Genomic DNA, 22,077 nt, shown 5'->3' on the forward strand with positions numbered 1-22,077 from the left:
GAACTGAACCAAACCAACTCAATTGTAATTTATAATCAAGTCCGCTCCAGAGAAAGTGCTGGTGGCAAGGAAGAAACAATTGGATGGAGAAGCCATGTTCAAAACCTTTAACTTGTTCCTAGAAAAAGGAAGGGATTAAAAAAGTAAAAAGAACAATTCTTTGTGTTTCCCCAATCACAGTTCTGGTTCTGAACTGTAACTGAAACCCAGCAAGCATGAAGCTTTACCATCAAGCCAGCTGCCATTTCCTTCACAGATTAAAGCTTTCTATACAAATATCACATTGCTCCTTGCATGAGAAAAAAACTCATAAATCAAATCAGATATAAAAATAAAGAGGAATGAAATATGTAGAGCTGCATACAAAACTTCAGAAGTAAGGCTTAGTTTGTTTACAGTATGGTATAGATGCAACGGAGCATAATTAGTCCAAGTGTAAAATCTGGTTTACTTTTGCTTTGGATTTAGTTGTCTTATTTATTTGTTAAAAATAAAATAAGAATAAATGGTTGGGACCAGAAATGATTTAATTGTCATATAGTTGGGAGGCTTAGATGATGATGATGCTTATAGAAACATGACAGTTCTGAAATAGATGATTGGTTGATTCTAGAAAATGTAGATGATCTTTTATTTAATTCCTGAAATGTAGATCTTAGCAGACCATCAATTAACAGTGTTGGACCTTGTTCCAGCTGCAGTTGTTAAGTCCTTAAAGTTTGCTGGACTGGGAGTTATTAAGATACTCCCAGACATAGCTTAAAAAAATAATAATAATAATAACGAAGAAAAAGGGCTTTCTTATAAGCCTAGTCAATCTTATTGATGGGTTGAAACATTTTAGTAAAGAAAGTGGCCTACAGTCAATTTTTGTGAGCAACAGGCCCCAAGTTAATTGGTATTGTTTGTAATGCAATAAGCATTTAATGGGTTTGCAGTAGAGCCTATTTAATGGAACAACAGGCCCTAAAAGAATAAATTTGTATTAACCAATTTCTTGTGATGTGTCCCAATTATTTATAAGCATTTAATGAGTGCAATTCTTGTGCCGGGGAATTGCACTCAAATTCCCGGGTAACCCTAGGTGCGCACTTATCTCCTGGCAACCCCAGGATTGCACTCAAATTCCCCAGCAACCCCATGAAGGCCTTGGCAACCCTAAGTGCGCTCTTATCTCCCGGCAACCCCGGGATTGCACTCAAATTCCCCAATAACCCCGGGAAGGCCATGGCAACCCCAAGCGCGCTCATATTCCCTAGCAACCCCAAGCGCGCTCATATTCCCTGGCAACCCCAGGCGTGCTCAAATTCCCCGGCAACCCTGGGAAGGCCCTGGCAACCCCAGGTGTGCTCTTATCTCCTGGAAATCCCAGGATTGCACTCAAATTCCCCAGCAACCCCAAGAGGGCCCTGGCAACCCCAGGTGCACTCTTATCTCCTGACAACCCCAGGATAGCACTCAATTTCCTCGATAACCCTAGGAAGGCCCTAGCAACCCTAGGTGCGCTCTTATCTCCTGGCAACCCCAGGATAGCACTCAAATTCCTCGATAACCCCGGGAAGGCCCTGGAAACCCTAGGTGCGCTCAAATTCCTTGGAAACCCTAGGTGCACTCAGATTCCTCGGCAACCTCAGGAAGGCCCTGGCAACCCCAAGCACGCTCATTTCCCCTGACAACCCTAGGAAGGCCCTGGCAACCCCAAGCGCACTCTGATTCCCTAGCAACCCTGGGAAGGCCCTAGTAACCCCAGGCGCACTCATATTCCCTGGCAACCCCAGGCGCACTAATATTCCCTACCAACCCCAGGTGCACTCATATTCCCTAGCAACCCCAAGCGCATTCAAATTCCCCGACAACCCCGAGAAGGCCTTGGCAACCCCAGGCACACTCAGATTCCCCGAGAAGGTCATGGCAACCCTAGGCGTGCTCATATTCCCTAGCAACCCCATGCACACTCAGATCCCTCGGCAACCCCAGGCACGCTCACATTACCTAACAACTCTAGGCTTACATCCAAATTCCACAGCAAAACTAAGCGCATTCACACCCCTAGGCAACCCTTGGGGGCTTTTTCAATATCAAGTATGATTCCTATCTAATTCATAAACGATACCTTGTCCAACTCACAAATGCAGTAGTCTGGGGGGGGGGACAAACTCCACCCATTCCGTACACTAACAATAACATTTTACTAAAAAATGACACTAATCTCGACCATTGATATATCATTCCCATAGGAAGGCTCAGATAGCCCTCTTATGCGGTGACCAAAATCTTCCACAAAGTTTTGGATTTGGACTCTCTAAGTGGATAAGACTTATCCTCTTATCCTAATGGGTGCTTCATACCCTTATCCAAACCCATATTCGCCCAAGTCATATGACTGATTAAGTTGTCATGTGACCACTTGATTAATCCAATTAATCATGGGCTTTAGGCCCATTAAGCAAGTGGCTTACATCCCTAGGTAGTTGTTGACCCATTTAGGTTCACTTTGTATGGCGTGGAACCCCAACAATGACCTTAGATAAGCCCAAATGGGTTTGGCCCAGCCTTTGTGAAAAGGCCTGGCCGAATTCAGTGTCAAGTACAATGAACCCCTGAGTCCATTACTATGGGTTCTTAATGGGCTCAAAATTTACATTAAATGATCATTGAGTCCAGCCATCCTATGAAGGCCCAATAGTAATGGACTTAAGTAAGATATAGCCCATCAGGTATACAACCCTTAATGGTCTCTTACACTTAACACTACCCGACAGGGAAGGATCTCACCCCAGGCTGCAAGGTGCAGTGTTGCACTCTCTGTTTGAATGGGTCTTGGGAATTAAAACATTTTGCAAACATTTTTTCTTAAAACATAATATATATTATCATATAAATATATTTTGCAAAACAAATCTCAAACACGGTTGAAATCGACTGCCAGCAGATTTGATTTCCATCAAAAAGAGTGCAGTCTCGATCATTCACTTTGTCCGACAAAGGGGTTGATCCTATCACTATGATCATCCACGTGAGTGAATTCTCAAACAGCTCCTACATACCCAGGTTTTGACCCCCAAAGGATCTCACTACTTGGCATATCAAAGACACCCCATTCCGACACCCAGTGCAATACCATAATTGAGTCTAGGGATTATGTGTAACTTTCCAATTTTTCCCACGTGTCCAGGGCATGACCGGAAATTGGTCCGGGTTTAGTGTTTCAAACAAACACACACCACATGTGCTTCGAGTCCAACCCTAGCAGTTCAGACAGGCTGCCCCAACCTTCTTGGCAGCACATCAGTGTTAGGCTTGGCAGGATAAACTTCTCAAAGTCTTTTCAACGGCTGAGAACATTCTAAACTAACACGAGTCTCATAACTGTTCAGTTTAAGGGTAATTGCACAGAAACACATCAATTATAATATGAAACAATACTTTTACTCATTTTCAATAGATGGATATATACATCAATCTGATTGGAGCTAAGGGCTTACACTATCTAACATACCTCTCATAGGTAGTATCATCCACTACAGGTTACTTCTTGCTCCTGGTGATGTAACCCAATTTCCCACTACTACATACAAGTATTTTTATAGACGAAGACCACGGAAAATAATTAGTTCCGTCCAATTCTACAGTGGTCACTGCCCCTAATAAAGTCTCCACAAACCCTCCATGTCCAAACCCAAAATCTATGGTATATTTGATTTCTCCTTCAATTTGCTCCATTAAGTAAATGAATGCAAACGAAAATTAAATTGGGGTTTTACTAAACTAGAGTTTCTAACCCAAGCAAAAAACAACTCTTCACCCCCCCCCCAAAAAAAAAAAAAAACTAGGGTTTCACAAGACCCAATAGGATGGGAGAAGAAGAGAAAGTGCAACCACTCCAATAGAGTTTCCAAAACACTGTCCAACATAAATCGGCCTTAAAGGAAATCAAAAAGCTTCCCTTTGATCTCCAAGTGCCAACTTTAAACTATATCTAGAACCCGTATCAAAGTTTCTCCAAGTTAACAGGAAGAATTATCAATAGACCCCTTTACACAAAAAAAAATATCTATATAGTGTTTATAAAACAAGTGTTTTTAACTAAAAATATCTATATAGTGTCTATGAAATTTACCCCTTTAGACAGAAATTAACAAAAAGAATTTACTCATTTGGACATAAATTTACCCCATTAGACATATATTATTAACTATATATAATCAGTTCGGGACAGAAAGAAGCACTCCTGAGCTAATTATTAATCGGGACCCAAGCCACAGAATGAGAACTGGCATAACTGGTTTGGTTGGTTCAGTTCTGTTGGATACTTAGCTATACCCACTATTCCTCAATCACTACAAGTTGGACCTTGTCTTTTGTAATAAAATCAAATCATGGGAAGGCCCTTGGTTGAGGACTCTCCATAGAAAGATCACTTCCACCCTATCTACATCGTTCCTTCTCTTAAAAATAAAACTATTTCTGAGCTTTTTATCCCCTAATCCCCTTTGGCTTTATATGGAACTTTGGGTTAGAGAAGAAAAACTTTTCAACTCTGAAATTTCTCTTTTTTCTAGCCATTTGCATGTGTTAGATGGCATTACTCTAGATCCTCTTAAATGGGAACAAATTCAAACGCTCTCGGATTTGTTCTAAATTCCAACTTCCAATCAAATCCAAAGGATGAAGAGTTAGAACAATGCTAGAGACTATTTTCTAGTTAAGATTCGATATGGGGAAAAGACGAGGAAATACACCTTTCAACAAGGATTCCCCAAACTATTGATCTTCCATGAATTTGACCTAGTTTCCTTACGAGACACCATACAACATGCGACAAGGAAATAGGGGAAGAGTACTATGAATTGCCCTCCAAGGTGAAGTTAATGTATCTATGCACATAACTTCAGCATCCCAACCATTGTCTAAAAGCCCATGAGTGCTCGCCTCAAATTTAAGCCCTATGATTTTCGATATCCCACAAAACCGCCAAAACATTATGCCACCGCGTTGTGTAAGTATACATGAGCTAATAAATAATGGTTGGAATGATGGATTATGACACAGAACTACTCTTCACTTTCTTTCGATAGGCATCCAGTGTATCCTCCTACTATTCCTCAATCACTAAGGTTCGATATGGAGTAAAGACGAGGAAATAAACCGTTCAACAATGATTCCCCAAAATTGAGATCTTCCAAGAATTTGACCTTGTTCCCCTACGAGGGACCATACATGTTGCGTTAAGGATATAGGAGAAGAGTACTATGACTCCAAGGAAAAGTAAATATGTGCATATGCACATAACTCCAGCATCCTAACAATTACTCTACATCCTCTTAAACGGGAACAAATTCAAACACTCTTATATTTCTTTTAACATCAAAATTTCAATCAAATCCAAGCGTTGAAGAGTTAGAAGAAACTTAGAGATTGTATTCTAACTAAGATTTGATATGGAGTAAGGACAAGGAAATACACCGTTCAACATGGATTCCCCAAGAGATCTTCGAAGAATTTGACATTGTTTCCATACGAGGGACCATACATATTGCGTTAAGGAAATACGGGAAGAGTACTATGAATTGCCCTCCAAGGAAAAGTAAATGTATCTATGCACATAACTCCAGCATCGAAACCATTCCTTGAGAGCCCACGAGTGCTCACCCCAAATTTATGCCTATGATTTTGGATATCCCACAAAGCTGCCAAAACTTTATGCCACCGGGTTGTGGTAAGTATGCATAGATAACAAATAAAGGTTGGAATGACGTACCATGACACAGAACAACTCTTGACTTTCCTTCCATAGACATCTATTGTATTCTTCCACTATTCCTCAATAACAACAAGTACGACCTTGTCTTTGGTAATAAAATCAAATCATGGGAAGGCCCTTGGTTGAGGACTCTCCATTGAAAGATCACTTCCAACCTATATTCATCGTTCCTTCTCTTAAAAATAAAACTATTTCTGCGCTTTTTATCCCCTAGTCTCCTATGGCTTTAAAAGGAACTTTGGCCTTGTGAAGAAAACCTTTACAACTCAGAGATTCCTCTTGTTTCTAGCCTTTTGCATGTGTTAAATGGCGTTACTCTAGATCCTCTTGAACGGGAAGAAATTCAAATGCTCTCGGATTTGATCTAAATTCCAACTTCCAATCAACAAGGATTCCAGCTTCACAACCACTCTCTGAAAGCCCATGAGTGCTCACCACAAATTTATGGCCTATGATTTTTGAAATCCCACAAAGCCGCCAAAACATTATGCCACCGCGTTGTGGTAAGTATGCATGAGCTAACAAATAAGCTTGGAATGATGGATTATGACATAGAACTACTGTTAACATTCCTTAGATAGACATGCATTGAATCATCCCACTATTCCTCAATCACCACAAGTTTGACTTTGTCTTAGGTAATAAAATCAAATCAAGGGAAGGCCCTTGGTTGATGACTCCCTATTGAAAGATCATTTCCACCCCATCTTCATCGTTCATTCTCTTAAAAATAAAACTACTTTTGAGCTTTTTAACCCCTAGTCTCCTTTGGTCCTAGATGGAATTTTGGTCTAGTGAAAAAAACCTTTTCAACTCTGAAATTGCTCTTTTTTCTAACATTTTGCATGTGTTAAACGGTGTTACTCTAGATCCTCCAAAATGGGAACAAATTCAAACGCTCTAGGATTACTTCTAAAATCCAACTTCCAATCAAATCCAAGGGACGAAGAGTTAGAACAAACTCAGAGATTGTTTTCTAATTATGATTTGATATGTAGTAAGGATGAGGAAATACACCTTTCAATAAGGATTCCCCAAACTAGAGATCTTCCAAGATTTTCATCGTTCCTTCTCTTAAAAATAAAACTACTTTTGAGCTTGTTAACCCCTAGTCTCCTTTGGCATTAGATGGAACATTGGGCTAGTGAAGAAAACATTTTCATATTTGAAATTGCCCTTGCATCTAGCCTTTTGGATGTGTTAGATGGCGTTACTCAACATCCTCTTAAAGGGGAACAAATTTAAACGCTTTGGCTTCTGAAATCCAACTTCCAATCAAATGCACAGGATGAAGAGATAGAAGAAAGTTAGAGATTGTTTTCTAATTAAGATTCGGTATGGAGTAATGACGAGGAAATACACCATTCAATAAGGATTCCCCAAACTAGGGATCTTCCATGAATTTGACCTTGTTTCCATACAAGAGACCAAACATGATGCGATAAGGAAATAGGGGAAAAGTACTATGAATAGCCCTCCAAGGAGAAGTTAAAGTATCTATGCACATAACTCCAGTATCCAAACCATTCTCTGGGAGCCCATTAGTGTTCACCACAAATTTAGGCCTACGAATTTCGATATCCCAAAAAGCCGCCAAAACATTATGCCACCGGTTTGTGGTAAGTATACATGAGCTAACAAAAAATGGTTGGAATGATGGACTACGACACATAACAACTCTTGACTTTCCTCCAATAGACATCCAGTGTATCCTCCCAATATTCCTCAATCATTACACAAGTTTTACCTTGTCTTTGGTAATAAAATTGAATCATGGGAAGGCCATTGGTTGAGGACTGTCCATTGAAAGATCACTTCCACCCTATCATCATCGTTACTTCTCTTGAATATAAAACTATTTCTGAAGATTTTATTACCAGGTCTCCTTTGATTACAGATGGAACTTTGGGCTAGTGAAGAAAAACTTTTCAACTCTGAAATTACTCTTGTTTCTAGCCATTTGCATGTGTTAGAGGTCGTTATTCTAGATCCTGTTAAATGGGAACAAATTCAAACGCTCTTTGATTTCTTTTAAGATCCAAATTTCAATCAAATCCAAGTGAAGAAGAGTTAGAAGAAACTTAGAGATTGTTTCCAACTAAGATTCGATACGGTGTAAGGACGAGGAAATACATCGTTCAACAAGGATTCCCCAAACTACAGATCTTCAAAGAATTTGACCTTCTTTCCATACGAGGAACCATACATGTTGCGTTAAGGATATAGGGGAAGAGTACTATGAATTACCCTCAAGGAAAAGTAAATGTATCCATGCACATAACTCCAACATCCCAACCATTCCCAGACAACACACGAGTGCTCACCACAAATTTATGCCTATGATTTTCGATATCCCACAAATCCGCCGAAACATTATACCTCCGGGTTATGGAAAGTACACATGAGCCAACAAATTGAGGTTGGAATGATGGACTACGACACATAACAACTCTTGACTTTCCTCCGGTAGACATCTAGTGTATCCTCCCAAAATTCCTCAACCATTACAAGTTTGACCTTGTCTTTGGTAATCAAATCAAATCATGGGAAGGACCTTGGTTGAGGACTCTCCATTGAAAGATCACTTCCACCCTATCTTCATAGTTTCTTCTATTAAATGTAAAACTATTTCTGAACAATTTATCACCTTGTCTCCTTTGACTTTAGATGGAAATTTGGGCTAGTGAAAAAAAACAACTTTTCAACTCTGAAATTACTCTTGTTTCTAACCATTTGCATGTGTTAGATGGCGTTATTCTAGATCCTGTTAAATGGGAACAAATTCAAACGCTCTTGGATTTCTTTTAAGATGCAAATTTCAATCAAATCCATGCAATGAAGAGTTAGAAGAAACTTAAAGATTGTTTTCTAACTAAGATTCGATATGGAGTAAAAACGAGGAAATACATCGTTCAACAAGGATTCCCCAAACTAGAGATCTTCCAAGAATTTGACCTTATTTCCATACGAGGGACCATACATGCGTTGAGGAAATAGGGTAAGAGTACTATGAATTGCCCTCCAAGTAAATGTATCTATGCACATAACTCCAGCATCCCAACCATTCTCTGGGAGCCCATGAGTGCTCACCACAAATTTATGCCTATGATTTTCGATATTCCAAAAAGCCGCCAAATAATTATGCCACCGGGTTGTGGTAAGTATGCATGAGCTAACAAATAAAGGTTGGAATGGTGTATTATGATACAGAACTACTCTTGACTTTCCTTTGATAGACATCCATTGTATCCTTCCACTCTTCCTCGATCACTACAAGTATGACCTTGTCTTTGGTAAGAAAATCAAATCATGGAAAGGCCCTTGGTTGAGGACTCTCCATTAAAAGATCACTTCCAACCTATCTTCATCATTCCTTCTCTTAAAAATAAAACTATTTCTGAGCTTTTTATCCCCTAGTCTCCTTGGGCTTTATATGGAACTTTGGGCTAGTGAAAAAAACCTTTACAACTCTGAAATTGCTCTTGTTTCTAGCCTTTTGCATGTGTTAGATGGCATTACTCTAGATCCTCTTGAATGGGAACAAATTCAAACGCTCTCAGATTTGTTCTAAATTCCAACTTCCAATCAAATCTAAAGGATGAAGAGTTAGAACAATGTTAGAGATTGTTTTCTAGTTAAGATTCGACATGGGGAAAAGACGAGGAAATACACCTTTCAACAAGGATTCCCCAAACAAGAGATCTTCCAAGAATTTGACCTTGTTTCCTTACGGGAGACCATACAAGATGCGATAAGGAAATAATGGATGAGTACTATGAATAGCCCTCCATGGAGAAGTTAATGTATCTATGCACATAACACCAGCATCCCAACCATTCTCTAAAAGCCGATGAGTGTTCGCCACAAATTTAAGCCTATGATTTTCCATATCCCACAAAACCGCCAAAACATTATGCCACCACGTTGTGGTAAGTATTCATGAGCTAACAAATAATGGTTGGAATGATGGATTATGACACAGAATTACTCTTGACTTTCCTTCGATAGACATCTAGTGTATCCTCCCACTATTCCTCAATCACTAAGATTCGATATGAAGTAAGGACGAGGAAATACACCATTCAACAATGATTCCGCAAAATTGAGATCTTCCAAGAATTTGACCTTGCTTCCCTACGAGGGACCATAAATGTTGTGTAAAGGATATAGGGGAAGACTTCCCAGCAGAATACAGGAATTTTTGGGGGAATAGGTCGTGCCCAGAATTCTTTGACAGGGAATCCTTGGGAAAAGGGGTTAGAATAGAGGGATGTTAGAAAAGAAGAGCAAGTAAAAGTACCTTTTGGAAGAGGAGTCCAAACCCTTTGACCAAAAGAAATGGGGGCCAAACAAACGGATTCTAGTATATGAATTAGCTCAATAACACAGTTTGATTCACCATCCCTTAACCCTTTACGAAATCCAAAGTCCCAGTTTAAAGATAAGGGGTTTAATGGGCTCGGGAGAAAAGTTGCAACTGGCTCATATTTGTGAAGGGAAATGGAATAGAGCGAGGGGAAAACAATCTTTGAGGGGTTGAGTACCCACCCAAATATCCTCCCAGAACAGAATAGCATTACCAGAACAAGCATCATACCTGATGAATCTGAGGAAGTGAGGGAGAATACCATGTATAGCCTTCCAAGGTGTAGTAAGGGTAGCTCGGCGAGATATCCCGGAATCCCAACCATTTCCTACACAACCATGAATGCTTGCCACCACCTCATGCCATAATCTCTCTCTCTCTCTCGGGGCCATCTCCATAGCCACTTCCCAAAAGGGCTACATTCTTCAGCACTATGTTCCCTATCCCTAAACCCCCTTCTACCTTTGGTTTGTTAACTATCTCCCATCTGATCAAGTGATCATTTTTCACCTCTCCTAGTTCCCATAGAGTTAGGACAATATTAGAGATTGTTTTCTAGTTAAGATTTGATATGGAGAAAAGACGAAGAAATAGACCTTTCAACAAGGATTCCCCAAACTAGAGATCTTCCAAGAATTTGACTTTGTTTCCTTACGAGAGACCATACATGATGCGATAAGGAAATAGGGGAAGAGTACTATGAATAGCCCTCCAAGGAGAAGTTAATGTAACTATGCACATAACTCCAGCATCCCAACCATTATCTGAAAGCCCATGAATGCTCGCCACAAATTTAAGCCTATGATTTTCGATATCCCACAAAACTGCCAAAACATTATGCCACCGCATTGTGGAAAGTATGCCTGAGCTAACAAATAATGGTTGGAATGATGGATTATGACACATAAGTACTCTTGACTTTCCTTCAATAGCCATCCAGTGTATCCTCCCACTATCCCTCAATCACTACAAGTTTGACCTTGTCTTAGGTAATAAAATCAAATCATGGGAAGGCCCTTGGTTGAGGACTCTCCATTGAAAGATCACTTCCACCCCATCTTCATCGTTTCTTCTCTTAAAAATAAAACTATTTCTATGCTTTTTACCCCCTAGTCTCCTTTGCGTTTAAATGGAACTTTGGGCTAGTGAAGAAAACCCTTTCAACTCTGAAATTGCTCTTGTTTCTAGGCTTTTGCATGTGTTAGATGGCGTTACTCTAGATCCTCTTAAATGGGAACAAATTCAAACGCTCTCGGATTTCTTCTAAAATCCAACTTCCAATCAAATCCAAGGGATGAAGAGTTAGAACAAACTTAGAGATTGTTTTCTAATTATGATTCGATTTGAGGAAAAGACGAGGAAATATATCTTTCAACAAGGATTCCCCAAACTAGAGATCTTCCAAGAATTTGACCTTGTTTCCATATGAGAGACCATACATGATGCAATAAGGAAATAATGGTGGAGTATTATGAATAGCCCTCCAAGGAAAAGTTAATTTATCTATGCAGATAACTCCAGCATCCCAACCATTCTCTGAGAGCCCATGAGTGCTCACCACAAATTTATGCCTATGATTTTCGAAATCCCACAAAGCCGTCAAAACATTATGCCACTGTATTGTGGTAAGTATGCATGAGCTAACAAATACAGGAAGGAATGATGGATTATGACATAGAACTACTCTTGACTTTCCTATGATAGACATCCAGTGTATCCTCCCACTATTCCTCAATCACTACAAGTTTGACCTTGTCTTTGGTAATAAAATCAAATCATGGGAAGGCCCTTGGTTGAGGACTCTCCATTGAAAGATCACTTCCACCCTATCTTAATCGTTCCTTCTCTTAAAAATAAAATTATTTCTGAACTTTTTATCCCCTTGTCTACTTTGGCTTTAGATTGAACTTTGGACTAGTGAAGAAAACATTTTCAACTCTAAAATTGCTCTTGTTTCTTGCCTTTTGCATCTGCTAGATGGCGTTGCTCTAGATCCTCTTAGATTTGATGATCATTTGTGAGACACCAGTCCTATTTGAGGAGATAAAGGGCCACTAGGTCTCTTATTTTATTTTTTTTTTTTTGCAAAACATCACGAGGGTTGATACTTCCATTTAAAACTACCCAACAAAAGCCACTACATTTGTGGGATAGGTGCAGGCCAGAACTCTCAACATGTCACAAGAATGGACCTGGGGAGGGGAATGACCCTAACAAACATTTTAAAATAGAAACCACCAGAAAACCTACTTGAGGAGTTAGGAACCCAAATTTGTTTATCCCCAACAAATCTATCAATGACTACAAGTATGACCTTGTCTTTGGTAATAAAATCAAATCTTGGGAAGCCCTAGGATGAGGAGTCCCCATTGAAAGATCACTTCCACTCCATCTTCGTTGTTTCTTCTCTTATATGCAAATCTATTTCTGAGCTTGTTATCCCCTTGTCTCCTTTGGGTTTAGCTGAAACATTGGGCTAAAGAAGAAAACCTTATGAACTATGAAATTGCTCTTGTTTCTAGCCATTTGCATATGTTAGATGGGGTTACTCTTGTTCCTCTTTGATTGGATGGTCTTTTGTGGGACACCAGTCCTACAGAGTGGTATAAGGGCCAACTAGGTCTTTTGTTTGTTGCAAAATGTCACGGGTGTTGATACTTCCATTGAAAACATCCCAACAAAAAGTACCAACTTTTGGGCAAATAGGTGGACACCAAAACTCTCAATATGTCACAACTCACAAGGATAGACTCAGTGTGGGGAGTGACCCTAACCAACATATTAAAAGAGGAACTACAAGAAAACCTATCTTAATAGTTAGGAACCCATATTCGTTTATCCCCAACTGAGCTATCAAGAACCACCCCATCCAACAAATTCAAAAACCTAGAAGTGTGAATAAATTCAAGCTTTCTCGCATTTCTCCTAAAATCCAACTTTCAACCCAAAGTTGATCTCTTTTTAAGATTAGTGATGGCATAGAGAAAAGGAAACACACATTTCAACAAGGATTCTCCAAGCTAGCAATCTTCCAAGAATTTAACCTTGTTGCCAGGCAAGATATCATTGATGATGCGATTAAGAAATGGGGAAAGAGTGCTATGAATTGTCTTCGACGAAGAAGTAAGGGTAGCTCTACACAAAATTCCAGCATCCCAACCACTCTGAGAGCTCATGAATACTCACAACTTTATGTTAAAGATTTTCGCTATCCCACAAATCTGCCCATTCTCTATGCCATCGGGTTGTGGTAAGTATGCATAGGCTCACAAATAAAAGTTGGGACGATGGTCTATCACATAGAACTACTGTTGACTCTACTTTGAGACATTCATGGTATCCTCCCTGTCTTCCTTAATTACAACAAGTATGGCCTTGTCATTGGTAATACAATCGAATTTTGGGAAGACCATAGGGTTGAGGAGTCTCCATTGAAAGGTAGTTTCCACTCTATGTTCATCGTTCCTCTCTTAAAGGGAAAACTATTTTTGAGCTTGCTATCCCCTTGTCTCCTCCTTCGGGTTTTAGTTGAACCTTTGGCCAAAGAAGAATGTAGAGTTTGTTGATAGACTATTAGTGTGTCTGTGGTCCCAGCCCCAAACTATATTTGACGGTTTATTTCTTTATGTTACAGTTATGGTAGTTGGGCCGATTTGGCCTTTTTTATTTTCTTTTGTTTTAAGTAGGGGTATTAGAGTAACTCTACTTCTTTAAAGTCACAGATATAAATAAGATTTAGTGGGGCGGCCAGAACAATCCAACCACACCCTTTCTCTTCTTTCTTCTCTTCTCTCTTCTCTTCGAACCTAGGTTGACTTCTTTTCTTCTTCTCTCTAAATTACATCAGAAAACACATTCTTTTTCTGATTTTTTTATTCAAGTAAGAAAATCATAGGAACTTTGAAATTTCTTTTGTTTCTATCATTTTGCATGTGTTGGATGGGGTTTCTCTTGATCCAAGATTGAAAGGTTGCTTTTCTCCTAGTCCCTCCCAGATGTCCTTTGTTGTAAAGGAAGTTTGATGTGCTCGCATCCCTCTGAAAATTAGTGTCTTCTGCTGGGAAGTCTTCCATCCGAGCATTAATACTAGTGATTTAATACAAAAGAAGAGACCCAGCTGGTATTAATCTCTTGATTCATGTCTAATGTGCAAAAAAAAAAGAATGGGGAGACGGCTTACCACTTCCTAATCTCCTATCCATTTGTCTATTGTATTTCGGAATATTTCCTTGCTCTATTTAGATGCAAGTGGTCTCTCCCTACTAGTTTGGACAATTTGTTTGATGGTCCATGATCAAGTTGTCAAAGGAGGAAGATTAACATGGACAATTGCACTGGTTACTATGATTTGGACTATATGGGAAGAAAGGAGTGCATGATTGTTTAAGGAAAGAGAAAGAAATGAAGAGGATTTAATGGAAAACATTATAGTGAGGGAGGCACGTTGATTGAAAACAATATATTTGTTCTTGGATTTCATAATGAATGATATTCTTAGAAATTAGGCAGCAATTGCAGCCTCATCAACAAAAAAAAGCAAAATGCAAGGAGGGAGTGGAAATCATTGACAGTGATGGATGGATGGAACTAGATTTTTACGGTAGGGGGAGTGGTAAGATATGAGAATGGACTCATTCGTGGAATGTTTTCAGGTCCAATCGGTGGAGTTCAAGTAGTTACCGGAGTATGAAACATAAAGGAGATGGGAGTTGAAAAATTGGTTATTAAAGGGGCACCCATGTTACAATCAGATGGTTAACAAAAGGAAGTAAAGCAGCTTTGTTGAGTTATAGAAATGATATCAAACACTTTAAGCCTTTAAATGGTTTTCAAAGGACATGTAGTTCAATGGGTACAAGGGTTTGATAAAAGTTTGGCCTTAGGCCAAATGCAATTTGCATAGGGGACAGAAACCAGTGTCATACTCTCATTTTCTTTTAAGCTGTAATGACAACCTCTTCTCATGTTTCAGTAGTTCACTAATAAATTATGTTTATTTGTCGAAAAAAAAAAGTTTGTATTTGTTAGTTGTTACTGATCAAAAGAGAAAAAAATAATAATATTTTTTTAATTTTAAGCAACAAAGGAAGATTAGAACTGTAAAAGCATTGAGCAGATATCATCTACGTTACATACATCCCTACAGAGCTACTTATGCAATGCCAGGAATTCACAAAATTCGTACTAATATGGTACTACTGATAACAATTTATGTAAACAGGTGTATTTAAAAAGCATAACATTATTTTAATATTCAAAATGAACAAAACATAGCCCAATTCTTTTTAGGGTAGAAACATTGTCGAATGTACTCTACAGCCATGCACCCAAAGGTTGGGCCCAAGCAAGTAGGATATTTGAATTAATACCTAATGCTGATACATACCTGGGCAATTATGATCACAATAGCAGTCATTCAAACATCTACTAATCAAGAAAAATGCCATGCATCGAAAATATGGTCATATCCATAGTGAGTGGTTTGCAACCATGAGACATTACAACCTGCACAGTTGAAAACAGAACATGTAATTTAACTGGAATGCATAATTATCAAAAAAAATCACTGCAATTCATGCATTATGCACACACAAAGATTTGCATAATCCAAAATAATAGATTACCACCTTCTTGACTGATGTATAAAACCTATCCACCAGCTCTGGAACTCCAACCATGCCATCCAGAGGTGGCTTGTTTGGAGAGGGGGGCAATAATCACCTTAGGATCATAAAAATGCAGCAAGGTCTTTGTGTTCTGATATGTACGGCTAGTTTCAATGAATTGAGAAAGATGTAATGAAGCTGACCTCAAGTGAAAAGCAGCCACTCCAACCTGTAATGAAGTTGGTGTTGTAACAACCATATAATCATTGAAAAACACAAAAGTGATGTCTGTGCGACAATGCTTTCTTTTTTTAAAAGAAAAATTATTAAAGAAAAAAGATTACAGAAGGTGATAAGACATCACCTATAGCAAGAAGCAACCACAGGAAACCCAAACAGGCCTAAGAAAACTAACCTCTCAAGCAGAATAAAACCCAAACAGATTCCTGAAAAGAAAACAGGCCTAAGAAAATAATCTGTGAATTCCTCATCCCAGACCTTGCTCCCTTTCTAATGCTCTTTGATCTTTAATTTCTCTTCCTCCTTTTTTCTTTCAAATTCTTCAAAGGCCCTCCTGGCAAATTCCTCACTGCCCCAAAAAAATAAACCCAAGCTTTTCCCAACTGTGACCTCCCTTATCAACTAATTCTTTGATAACCATCTTATCTGTAGCTTTATCAGCACATTCATTCTCCTGTAACAGCTGCATTGCACCAGGTTCTGAATTGGCATCAGAAACCTTATTGACATGTTGTTCCTTCAACAAAAGGGGGGACAGTGATTGATCTTGCACTATTCCCCCCTATTATCAGTACCAGATATCCCATTAACCTTCACACTTTTCCTTCTGTCACATGGACTATATTGTGAGTTCTCAAATTACGCGATTTCTTGTTAATTCTCCCACCATTGTGATCTTCCTTCTCTTTCATTCTGCTCCTTTGACCCAAATTTACACCTAGCCTTCCAATCTCAACTTCCTTCTCTTTCATTCTGTCCACCGAAAGAATCTTCAACGGCTAAATCTTCCTTTCCTCCAACCTTACCTCCATCATTGCCTTCAGCATCTGACTCAGCATCTGACTCAGTAATCTCTTTCCTAGTTATTGCCTCCCCTCTTTCCAAGTTCTCCAATTCAACGGGAGGTGTCTCTTCCGCACATGAAGAAACTGGACATTCCAAGTCATACCTATCCTCTGGAGACGTCAAACTCAAGATCTCAAGCTCATAGGGAACATGATTCTCATCGGAGCCCCTCCTAACCTCAGAATAGCATCTAGCATTACCAGACGTTGACGAGAGAGAACAGTCGATGAGAGTCTCTCCTGGACCACAGACAAAACTTTTCTTACCGCATTTGTCAAACCTGGCAATCACCCAAACCCACCTCTCCTCTCTTTTTCTAATCCCAGACGAGCTAATTCTTCTCATCCTTCTCTTTCGTTTCAGATTATATTTTTTGGGCCTTAGATGTTTCCTCCTGTTTTCTTTTCTGTTTCTCGACTGAACTTCCTCCCTACAAATTTGCAAATCATTCTTCGCTTCCTTAACACCAGATGAACATTCCAGGCCAGTTTTCTTAATTGAAATACTCAAAGACTGATTTACCTCACCAAACTTGTCGTCACGACACTTCTCCAACCTGCGTCTCTGAATCACCTGGGACCTTGCCTTGAGGTGAAAAGGGGGAGTTAAATCCCCTCTGCCATTGTGATCCTATCGAAGACATTTCTTTTCGAGAGAAGTGCCTATAATCTTGTCCACAAGGCAGCTCTGGTTCACCCTCAAAAGAAGGACCTGGTTCGAATCCACTCTGGTTTTAAAATGCCTTGTGGAGCCAGAGGGTTAGCTGGCATGGCAATGCCCTTAATGATCTCCACATAAGACTTTTTGCCTACACTTTGGTCTCCACTTTCCAAAAGAATTGGGCTACCATCATTCTTATCCAGATACTTACTGACTGACCCGGGTGGTGTCTCTTCATCTTCGTTTGTCATCTATACATTATTCAAGACCATCTGGCTCGAACACTTTTTTCCACGTGCAACCCAACCTTCAAGGATGTCGACATCTTCTTCCTTAGAACCTTTCATCCAAGGAGTTGTTTCACCTTCCAGCAGAACCCAAACCTTAAGCCAGCAACCATTAATGAGCATCTCTACGCATCTAGGAACTTCTTCGAGCTTCAGACCATCGACCCTAACCACCTAGGACTTGAATCAATTTTACCAGAGTTTCCTCATTCCAGTAATTGAAGGGAAAAGCCCTACCAGCTGGAGCTTGAGAGGACTTTCTGAGATGCTATTATGGTTACAAGACGGAAACCAGTTCTCTATCCTTACTCTTCTGACTGGAGTTTCCACCGATTCAGCATCTGGGATCACTACTTCTTCACCAGCTCCATAATACACAGCCTTTGAGTCATCAAAAGGTCTAGCTATAGCAGTACCATTTAAATTAGATCTCTTCGCAAACGCCCCTGCAACATTCTCCTAATCTTGGACTCTCTTGTCTACAGTCAAAATCAAGTTCTTCTCCCACTCTCCATCCGCTACTTCTAAGAGCAGTCCTCAGCTCCTAGAGTCACTGCAATCTATGGCTTGAGGTCCTTTGATACTTTGTCCTTCATCCTTCGAATTATCTTTCAAGTTATCTCTGTAACTCTGCTTGTCACTGATTTCTGAACCACCACTTAGATTTGAACTTTGTTTTCTATCTACACTTAGTAGATACTCCTGCAGAGCCTCTGAGAATCCAAAGAAACTAGTATGCAGGGACTTCCACAACAGGTTATCAGTATAACATGGAGTTCAACCTTGATAAAAATTATGGGTGGCAGTACTATATTCACCATGTACACTCTTAGAATAAACAATAGATAATGTCAAATTCTAGTTTAGCAATAAATGCAACCTGTCATGGTAAAGCTAGTTCTCACAATATTATAACGTAATAAATAAATATGCTTCATCATCTTATAAACTAAATGACAGCGCATACTAAGTGGAAAATAGTAGTTTTAATAAGTACTCCCACACACCAATTGTTCTTTTGTATCAATCCTAGAAAAGAGAAATCTGGGAAATCACAGTGAAGTTCACCAACTTTTAAAGCATTTGATTTCAGAAGATATATTGCAAATAAGTTATAATGAAAAAGGAACTTAAAGTAATTTTAAAATTAAAAAAAAAAATCTTAGCATATCATGAAAACAATAGTCACATTTATCTTTTTAATTTTCTGGGTGGGCAAGCAGATTAGGGGTTAGTAGGTCAGTAGATAAAAACAAATATCAAACCCAGTTTTGGGATATTAAGAATGAAATTTTTTACCAGACAAGCCAGATAACATGTAACCTTGAAAATAAAAAAAAATAAAAAATAAAAATCCCACCATAAGACAAATTGCAGTGTAAAATTTAAAAACTCGGTAATGTTTTATACATCTTAAACTTTTACTTGTGGGTAAGGTGGATTGGGCAGTGGACCCCACTGCCAACCGATTGAAAGAAATTTTCCTTGAAACTTCTTGCGAATAAATTATTTGATACGGATGCAGTTGACATCAAATGTGAGATAGCGCACCCTAACTCGTATGAATTGAGAAAAGAATGTAGCAAGCCATTTCATGGGGACTAGATCCCAAGAAGTTTCAGCTTGATTTGGCAAAGATCTGTTTTATTTCACTAAATAATTATTATAAGCACAGGTTCAAAACAAGCTTGACCACTACATTTTTAATTATTCAACATTTGTTTAACATCAGAAATTCAAAGATTACATAAGACTCAAGTTTAAAGCATTTGAATAGGCTACTTCTCGTTTTCTATACAGGTTCAGCCTTCTGGCTTCTACTGCTAAGAAATATAACAGATGCCTTTAGATTCAAGATTTTGCTCTTAAATGCATAAACACTTTCTAGTTTCATTTCCACAAGAGAACTATAGCAAATTCGTTGTCTCAATTTAAATTAGAGGTAAATTCTCTTAGTTCATATATATTAGTTCATATATATCTGGATCATTACTTTAATCTTCTCAATCAAATCTGGAACCGTTAATCTCAGTCCTCTTAAGTCTGAGATGAGGTAGTAGCACTAAGAGCGAGAATAAAGCAAATAAGGATTTTCATTTCCAAATTCCAAATTAAGTTACCTTTTAGCCAATGCTTGTGGATAGGATCATAGGTTGATACTCGAGAAGCTGCAGATGATCTGAATACCGAACAACGTTAAGGAGGAAAAGAAGAAAATACTTGTAGTTTCAAAAATCTTCAACCTCGATAAGATCGCAATAGAATATTTGAGTGAGAAAGAGGGAGACAACATCTTGGATCAAATACGATACCTCCACTGTTCTCGATCAGACCGATCACAATGCTCGACTTCTCTCCACCTTTGTCTTCCATTCTCCTTTTCTAGCTGATTATAACGGTGACTTCGACCACTGCAGAAAGGATATACATGTCTTGTTAGTCGTTGCATCGGGTATTTATCGTGGGATGTAGGAACTTGATCTAATAGGACGAATATCCACGGCCATGATATAGGATACAAGACCATTACATCGGAATCTACGTTCTTGCCTATATGTACAGATCTAAAACCTTTTGTGTATACCAACCATGGCGGGAAACGGAAAAAGATACTCTTCAACTCATCGTCAAGACTTTCTATGAAATCTGAAATCCACAAAACCCTAACCGAAGCGAATGCTTGCAGCCATCTGCCAACGTTATCTACGGATAGTGGCGGTAAACGGAAAAGGAGATTCCTCAACTCATCGTTCAGACTTTCTATGAAATTTGAAATCCACAAAATTTTAACCGAAGAGAATGCTTGCAGCTTACGTTATATACCGATGATGGCGGAGAACGGAAAAAGAGACTCCTCAAGTCATCGTTCAGACTTTCTCCGAAATCCGAAATCCACAAAACCCTAATCTTTGAAAGCCTTCATGCATCTGCAATGTCGTAACCCGCTTCCTCCTCTCATCTCCTTCTCTCGCTTGTATTTCCACAAGGCGCGCGTTACCCGTCTCCACGATGACGGACGCTGATATCTATCGAATTCCGCGATGACAGAGGAGCCGCATGGAGAGATGCAGAAAAGATTGGAACTTGGGAGAGACGAGGAACATACGAAGAAGAAACGGTTGAAGGCGTCAATAATTTTTGTAAAGTGCAATGGTTTTTATGCTTTTCGTTTTCTTACAGTTTCTAAAATCTAATTTCTTGATATCTTCCTTCCTGCTGTTAACGGTAATATGATCATGGAACTGACCAGCGTATCTTCGCAAGTTCCACTTTCCCAACTGTCGCACTTCCATTTGTGTGGGAATAATATCTTTCTATTTTTCTTTCTGTTGAATTCGGATCTTCTTTTGATATTATTAACGAGTTTTTTTTTTCTTTCTTTTTCTCCGAGATTTTGGGCCGGGCAGGGCTTTCACCTGTTATAAACATAAAATATTAGGCACGGACAGGAATTTTGCCTGGGCTTACATTTTAAGCCTGAGCCGGCCCTCATAAAAGCCTGAGCCCCGAGCCCGAGATGCCTAAACTAAAATGATTTCAGAAGGGTCGGCGAACTGGAGGAGTGGAGGAGATAGAGAGAGAGAGACTGATGGGGTTTTCTGTCACCGGTTGTCGCTTGTCCGACTTCCGTTGTAGATGCCACCAGCCGTTGTTAGGGAATGGGGACATCGCTTCTGAGATGTGCTAATGTATATTTAAAAATTAGAGAATGGAAAATGGGGCACCGCCTTGCGAGAGAAGATATCGCCTATTGCTTCACCGTTTGTGGAAGGAGATGAAAGATGATACCACTCAGGTGCTCACTGCTGCTAGTGCCGGCTGTGATTTGGAAGGTTTGAAGGATATTGAATGAAATGGCCTGAGTCGGGCCAAGATGCACAGTCCATGAACAGATTTATTTTTAACCCTCTACCAAATTGATTTAACACCACACATCTCACCATGAGACTGGGACCTGCTATGTATGAGATGTGCGATGTGTACGGGTGTCAATTGTGGTTTTGATTTGGATCCAATCTAATCCAAACCTTATCAAATTGGATTTGGGCGGCCCATTATAATTATTGGATTGAGTCAATCCAAAATAAATTGGTCCATATTCTTATTGGTTTGAATTGGACCAAAACCAAATTTCCAATAATCTGATCATGATGCCAAACATTTGTCCAATTTGAAATCAATCAAAACTGAAGATAGTATAAAATCACTTCTATGAAAGTACTTTTACAAAAGCACTTTTACGAAAACACTTTTATAAAAGTAATTTTATGAAAAGTATTTTTACGAAAGTATTTTTATAAAAATACT

General features: G+C 39.1%; 1 protein-coding gene across 9 annotated transcripts; it reads right to left on the reverse strand.

Moving 5' to 3' along the window:
- Positions 1-21,736, reverse strand: LOC148803607 (uncharacterized). 9 transcript variants are annotated; one of them, XR_016077527.1, is made up of 6 exons: positions 20,584-21,736; positions 20,358-20,472; positions 20,082-20,180; positions 19,890-19,948; positions 15,758-15,965; positions 297-15,635 (listed from the first exon to the last, which is right to left on the reverse strand). XR_016077527.1 is itself a non-coding variant. In XM_088890089.1 (5 exons), the coding sequence occupies exons 1-4, from the start codon at positions 20,294-20,296 to the stop codon at positions 15,558-15,560; spliced, it is 378 nt and encodes a 125-aa protein (XP_088746215.1). In that variant the 5' UTR covers positions 20,297-20,575; the 3' UTR covers positions 1-289; positions 15,517-15,557. The 9 variants fall into 9 exon arrangements, 2 of the variants coding, with proteins under 2 accessions (XP_088746215.1, XP_088746221.1); XR_016077529.1 differs by lacking the exon at positions 20,584-21,736 and adding an exon at positions 1-289 and having other exon boundaries at positions 15,517-15,635; positions 15,755-15,965; positions 20,082-20,575; XM_088890089.1 differs by lacking the exon at positions 20,584-21,736 and adding an exon at positions 1-289 and having other exon boundaries at positions 15,517-15,635; positions 15,940-15,965; positions 20,082-20,575.
- Between the last annotated feature and the right edge of the window lie 341 nt (positions 21,737-22,077).

The sequence above is a fragment of the Nelumbo nucifera genome, chromosome 1 (assembly GCF_055504915.1).
Source record: "Nelumbo nucifera cultivar China Antique chromosome 1, China Antique-T2T, whole genome shotgun sequence".
Taxonomy (NCBI): domain Eukaryota; kingdom Viridiplantae; phylum Streptophyta; class Magnoliopsida; order Proteales; family Nelumbonaceae; genus Nelumbo; species Nelumbo nucifera.

Bases quoted from the DNA above. Each gene is read 5' to 3' on its own strand.
- LOC148803607 (XM_088890089.1), bottom strand. From the start codon at position 20,296: ATGGTCTTGTATCCTATATCATGGCCGTGGATATTCGTCCTATTAGAT. The intron at 15,966-19,889 runs GTAACTTAATTT...ACTTCATTACAG, and splicing joins CCACAAGCATTGGCTAAAAG to GTTGGAGTGGCTGCTTTTCA. The intron at 15,636-15,939 runs GTCAGCTTCATT...TCAACTGTGCAG, and splicing joins GTGGCTGCTTTTCACTTGAG to GTTGTAATGTCTCATGGTTG.